The 7099-nt window shown below is 33.3% G+C and overlaps 1 protein-coding gene and 1 non-coding gene across 2 annotated transcripts in view; one reads left to right on the forward strand and one right to left on the reverse strand.

Annotated features, from left to right (window-relative positions):
• Window positions 1-6872, forward strand: part of LOC139871716 (pentatricopeptide repeat-containing protein At1g69290) — a 21576-nt gene extending 14704 nt beyond the window's left edge. Inside the window, exon 2 of the mRNA XM_071859450.1 lies at window positions 4803-6872. Coding sequence (XP_071715551.1) covers window positions 4803-6779 — 1977 coding nt within the window. The 3' untranslated portion in view covers window positions 6780-6872. The remainder of the gene's footprint in view (window positions 1-4802) is intronic.
• Window positions 4618-4691, reverse strand: TRNAN-GUU (transfer RNA asparagine (anticodon GUU)). Its single transcript has one exon. It is a non-coding gene; the product is annotated as a tRNA-Asn (tRNA).
• Window positions 6873-7099: the final 227 nt, after the last annotated feature.

Genomic DNA, 7099 nt, shown 5'->3' on the forward strand with positions numbered 1-7099 from the left:
ATAACGTAGGAAAAACCAGGGTCGTTACAGTGATGGAGTGGTGCTACTGGATGTGTGAAGTAGGTGGGAAATGATTGAAAGGGAAGGTAGGTGGTGGAAGGGAAGGGAGGTGGTGAGGAGTGAAGAAAATGTCTTCAAAAGTGAAGCTTCTAATTTGAAGACATTTGAAGATCTTTTTTTTGTCTTATGTCTTCGTAAAAACAAATCGTCTGCAATTAAAACATATGCCCGCCCGCAGACATAAGACAAAATAAGATCTGCAATAGAGAAAACAAACAACACCTAAAAAAAACAAATAAATAAAAAAACGCAACCAACTAGCCTAAAAATTCTAGCACCAAACAACTCTAGAAGCTAAAACACGAATTAAACTCCAAAAAACATAACTACCAACAAACCATAAACCCATAAAAAAAAACCAAGTAACTTTTAACTCATTTGCTAAGCCTCAAATCCCGTAAAAAAAACTTACAAAGCTTATTCATGGCCGCACTAACAAACTTATTATTAGTCTTAGAAATAGGTTTGAATGATTTTTCTTCAACTTCACAAATCGAACCGACTTACCTAACCTTGAAGAAAACGAGTACTCCACATCTTCCTCAAACAATGTGGGACAACTCTTCTTGCCCTCATCACGATCAAGAACACCACACGCATCAAAATCACCATATCCATACTCAGACGCCAAGTCATGCAAAGTGAAGGAGGTGACATCAACCGACTCCTAGGCGCCTTTGGCTTAGCCCTCATCTTTGACACAACATTTGTCTTAGACTTAGTCTTAACGCCGAACAAAGACTACTCTCATTGTGAAGCTGTAAATTATTAAGAAACATTGCGCAAGAAGATGTGCACTCATTGCCAACACACGAATTGACATCACTAAAACAACCAACATTTTCCAAAAGGTCTGCGTCATTACACAAAACAATAGAAGGTTTTGAAGAAACAATTGCAACCTTCAACGGTGAAGCACCCTGCAAGCCTACTCTACCAAGAGCATTATATATAGATTCCTACTTGGTCAAATTGACTAAGTAACCCTCTGTAATCTTTTTATAACTCCTTGTTTGATTTTAATAAAATATCAGCTGTTTAAAAAAATATTATAGATATAACTCATTTGATCTACATAAACACCGGGACCACGAACTGAGGAATCCTTCTTAGCGCCAATCGTACCATTAAAACCTACGACAAAACTATCCAAAGCAGAAACGCCATCCGGAGAAACCAGGTCTACCGAATCGTCTAAGCTGCGACCATTAATCACGTCACACCCCTCGTCTAAATTGACAAAAAAACAGATGCCAACTTTGATGGGATCAAAATTTCTTCGCTAGAGCGAGTAATCAATTCAAAGATGAACCCACCATCCGTTTAAAGTTACGATTAATCAAAAGCTTCAAATGCACATCTATTTTAGGCCTACCTCAGTCCTCACGAGCCTCATTCAAATATCCAGTCACATACGATATCATTAAATATTACTTGATCCGTTCTAATTTAATTGTCGTTTATTCTTTTTTAACTCTCTCAAATATATAGTTCACTTCTATAAATAAAAAAAAATTATGTAAAAATGTACTTTATTTATTTAGGTAAATAAAAAGAGTATATAAAAAATAAGGGATAAAAGTGTATTTTGAATAAAAAAAATGTTGTGTAATAATGAAATAGTCTTCAACTAGTGTTAGGCAGCGCGCGATGCCGCGCCATCGTGTAAAAACTTTTTGACAATGTTTAGGAAAAATTATAGGGAAAAAGAAGGGTAAAAATAACAAAATAAGAAGTAACCATAAAGTTTTTTTTTGATGAAAATTAGTTTAAAAAAATGGGGGCAACGTTTTTGTAAAGTCCTTTAGTAAAGTTTGTCCGGAAGAATGAGGGGGAGAATTTAAAAAAGAAAAAAAGAAAAAACATTGTTTCTTCACAACGTACAAGTCGATAAAGTGTAAGAGTGGTTACTTTTCAATTACCGTTCCCAAACTATGTCAATTAGTATGTAGTAGTAAAGTAATTAATGTATAATAGTAATTTTGATGAAAATTTGTTTAAAAAAATGGGAGCAACGTTTTTGTACAGTTCTTTAGTAAAATTTTTAGGGGATAATGAGGGGGAGATTTAAAAAAAAAAAAAAAATTGTATAGCATAGTAGTAGCCTTGTGAGTACAACTGTTTATGCGAAACGTACACGTCGTTAAAGCGTAAAAGTTGTTACTATTCACTTACTATTTCAAAACTTTCTCAATTAGTATGAAAAAAATAGTAGTAATAGTAAAGTAATAGTAATAGTAATAGTTGTTTTCACTAAAGACTATTTACGTTAAAAAAATCAATGTAAAAAAGTTCAATGTTAGAAAAGTACTTTATTCATCTCATTTATGGTACCTAGAATTTCATATTAGAATACAACAACAATAACAAAACCCAATATCACATGTGTACTGTATGGGGGAGATGATATGTAGACAATCCTTTCCATATCCGAGAATAAAGATAAGTCATTTCTACACCCAGAGTGAAACACTCTCAAGAGTAGAGAAAGTCATCCCTCTTTCTATTCGACGAATAAAGAGATTGCTTCCGAGAGGACCTCCGACCTTTAATTAGGAAAAAGTTTTTAAAAAAATAATAAAATAATAAAATAAAAATAGCAATAGACGCCATGAAAATGTTAGAATCAAATTTTCATGTGTTTTAAATCATGCCTGGAATTTAATTTAGGCACAAAGAGTCAGTCAAGTCGCCAATAAATCGACGCTTGTTGTCGACTCATATTAGATTGTGTTAATTTACTCTTTTAATTTTATTAATAGATAATAATAAAGAAGTAAAGTTTTTATACTCCTGAGTAGGGGTGTTCAAAACCGGATATCCGAAAATTAGGATACCTGAATTTCGGATATTCGAAAATTCGGATAGTTGATTTGCCCATCCGATATCCGAATCCGAAATTTCGATCGGATATCCGAAATTTCGGATTCGGATATCGGATTATCCGAATATCCGAACTTTCAATTTTAATTTAAGATCAAATAAAATTATATATATTCATCAATACTCTTGCACTTTATCAAGTATTGTTGAAGATGCTGCTTTTTAAATGAAAAAGAACATGATTTAAAAAGAAATACCAAAAAGCAAGTAACAAAGTTAAATCCATTTTTTAGAGCATTCCCAGCGGTAGATGCCAATATCCCGTCTTCAAGCTCGTCAATGTTTAACACCGATGGCAACAACTCGTGAAAAGCTTGCCAATCTTTGTTCGTGGTTCATTTTGTGAATATTAGGCATTTTGGAGGACGAGATTATGCTTTCTTTTCTAATTTTTAATTAGTACTTATTTCTGTTTTGTTTTTATACTTTGATTTAATTTAATTTATAGGCTGAAACCTGGGTTTTGGAAATGGCTGTAGGAAGAAAAAGGAAGAAGATGCTGTTTTTTCCTTTTCATCTTTTTATATGGCTCTATCATATTATTATCAGTTCATTTTAAATAATATATAATAATAAAATAATTAATAATAATAAAAAAGAATGGTAATAAATTGAAGGGTAGTAAGTTTAATAATAAAATAATGGAGGTGTTGTAATGTTATGGTTGGGAGTGAATTGCGATGAGTTAGTGATAACAAAGAAATGAGGAGGAAATGGTGATGTGGCGCTTGTGTTAATATGAAGAAGAGTGTCATGAATGGGAATGGTCTTTTAAGTATAACAACTTCTATTTATCATATAAGATACGGAGTACATCATATACATGGATGGTATGCATTTGCATATGCGCCCCATATATTAGAAGAATTGAATTGATGCAGTATGATGGAAAGAAAATAATTATAGTAGTATGGACTAAACTAAAATTTAAATTTATCTTTTCATTATTACTTGTATATATTGGCATCCAGCTACCAAGTTCCGTCCCAACTTTGCCACTAATTATCTCTTTCAGTGCAAGAGTTCAAGCTTTTTCCAATATTAAACAATAACAAGAAACTAACTAAATAGCAGCAGCCAGCAGGTACCAATTACGAAAGCAGCAACATGTATTGAAACCTAAGTAGATTAAATCTGTATCTGATTAAAACCCAAAACCGATTGAGATGAGATTCGGGTTTGTGATTTCGTGAAGTAGAGATGTATTTAGATCTAGGGTTTGTTGTTGACTTTCTGTATTGTCTACCAAACTCTCATGGCTTATTCTCTTTTGCTTATACAGCCCAATGGCCCATTGCCCCTGTTATAGTTACGGAGTATTAATTTAGAAATATTATTTAATTAATGATATATATATATTTTTTCGGATATTCGGATATCCGAATATCCGAAAATTTTGAAAAGTGCTATCCGAAACCCGAATCCGAAAGTTCGGATATCGATTTTCGGATATCCGATTTTTCGGATATTTTCGGATCGGATTTTCGGGTTATTCGGATTGCGGATTCGGGTATTATGGACACCCTCCTAAGATATGCATTCAAGATAAAAAAAAAAAAAAAAGAAAAAAAAAAGTTAAAGATAAAAAAGTAAACAAACTATCACATGTAGGGTTAAGACAGAGAAAGTATGATATTTAATAATTAATCAAAGAAAAATAAAAAAAATTATAATCGCTAGAAGGAGGGGTTGAACCTCCGACCTTGTGGTTAACAGCCACACGCTCTAACCAACTGAGCTATTCCAGCTTGTGTGTTTAATTTCTCTATATTATTGTACTTATTCACTTAATAATTCACATGATATGCATCTATTCGTCTCTGTACATTCACCTGAATCTTGTATTTGGGTATTTGCAGAACAATAAAATGTGGAAAAGAAGAGTTTTCCCTTTACTCCGGTACTTTTCATCACAACCAGATAACCCATCTCCACCTTCTCTTTATTCCTTTTTACAGCCTTCAATTTTTTCAGTCACTAAACCCCAATCCAAACAACCCCTTAATTCTAAAACCCCAATCATAAATCCAACACCTTTACATACCCAACAAAATCTTGAATCCACCCTTCAATCATCTCTCAATGAAAACAACATAAATGAAGCTTGGAAGTCATTTAAATCTCTTTCTTCGTTATCTGTATTACCAAGTAAGAATCTTATTAACTCGTTGATTACTAATTTATGTTTAGCGGATAATGATGCCCTTAATCTTAAAAGGGCTTTTGCTACTTTAATGTTTGTATTAGAATCTGATAAAGGTTTATTAGAGCATAAGACAATTGAGGTGTTTTTGAATTCTATAAAGAGTAGTAGTGCTGCACCTGTATTTGTGTTAGTAAAGTGTATGTTCAAGAATAGGTTTTATGTTCCTTTTAGTATGTGGGGTGATGTTGCTGTGGAAGTTAGTAGGAAAAGTGGTAATTTTCGTGAATTTTTCGAGATTTTTAAAGAGAATTGTAGGGTTGCAAATGAGGAAAAGTTGGATTCTTTAAGGCCTAGTTTGACTGCTTGTAATGCTGCTTTGGAGGGTTGTTGTTACGAGCTCAAATCGGTTATCGATTCACAAATGGTTCTAGATACAATGTCTTTGTTAGGTGTGCTCCCTGATAAGACGAGTTTTGGCTGCCTTGCTTATTTATACGCAACTAAAGCACTCGAAAAAAAGATAATTGAATTAGAAGACTTGGTACCTAGATTTGGTCTTGATGATGATAGGACAATGTTTGTTAGTAATTTGATTAGTGGGTATGTAAAATCAGGTAATCTTGAATCCGTTTCGAGTACCATCTTGAACAATTTGAGAGGATTTAATGGTAAAGGTGTAAACTTTAGTGAAGAAACGTACAGTAAAATAACGAATGGATATCTTGAACATGGAAGCATGAAGGATTTAGCAATTTTGATCCTTGAAGCTCAAAAATTAGAATCCACACACGTTATAGTTGAAAACTCTGTTGGTTATGGTATTATAAATGCTTGTGTTAACCTTGGATTATTAGAAAAAGCGCACAACATTCTTGATGAAATGAATTTGCAAAAAGGTTCGGTTGGACTTGGAGTTTATGTGTCAATTTTGAAAGCTTATGGTAAAGAACAAAGAACAGCAGAAGCTGCACAATTGGTATCTGAAATGTGCAATTTAGGGCTTGAACTCGATGTTAATAGTTTTGATACATTGATAGACGTTTCTATGTCTAGTCAAGATTTTCAGTCGGCGTTTTCTCTTTTTAGAGATATGAGAGAAGCAAGAATAAGTGATTTAATGGGGAGTTATTTAACAATAATGACGGGTTTAACCGAAAACAATCGCCCCGAACTAATGGCATCTTTTTTAGATGAAGTAGTTGATGACCCGAGAGTGAAAATTGGGACCCACGATTGGAATTCCATTATTCATGCATTTTGTAAAGCTGGGCGTTTGGAAGATGCTAGAAGGACTTTTAGAAGAATGGTGTTTCTTCAATTTACACCAACTGAGCAAACGTATCTTTCTTTAGTTAACGGCTACATGACTGCAGGAAACTATTTTAGTGTTTTGATGATGTGGAATGATGTTAAGAAAAGGATGTTGTTAAATGGCGAAAAGAGTTTTAAATTGGATCATGGTTTGGTTGATGCTTTGCTTTATGCTTTAGTTAAAGGAGGTTACTTTGATGCTGTAATGCAAGTTGTGGAAAAATCTCAAGAGATGAAGATTTTTGTAGATAAATGGAGATATAAACAAGCTTTTATGGAGAATCATAAGAAACTTAAAGTGTCGAAATTGAGGAAGAGAAGTATTAAGAAAACGGAAGCGCTTATCGCTTTTAAAAATTGGGCGGGTCTTAACACGTAAGGCCTATTTCTGCATTCTATGTTCCCGAGCCCCTTTTAGGGTAAAAATGGGAGCTTTTTGCTTTGTATACTACTGGTTATTCACCTTTTGAGTAACAAGTATTATTGAACAGAAATGTTATGTTCTACAATACGAAATTTTATACATTTTCCTTTATAAGATTTGATGCTCATTGTTTGTTCTGTTTCTACACTTCTTTATCTTTCTTGGGCCATACTTCTATGATCTATCTAGTTGTGGCAATTTCAACTCATTTACCCATGAATGATTGGATTTAGGAAATTATGATTTATCTGCACCAGTAATCAAAGGTAAATTTA

The sequence above is a fragment of the Rutidosis leptorrhynchoides genome, chromosome 10 (genome assembly GCF_046630445.1).
Source record: "Rutidosis leptorrhynchoides isolate AG116_Rl617_1_P2 chromosome 10, CSIRO_AGI_Rlap_v1, whole genome shotgun sequence".
Lineage (NCBI taxonomy): Eukaryota > Viridiplantae > Streptophyta > Magnoliopsida > Asterales > Asteraceae > Rutidosis > Rutidosis leptorrhynchoides.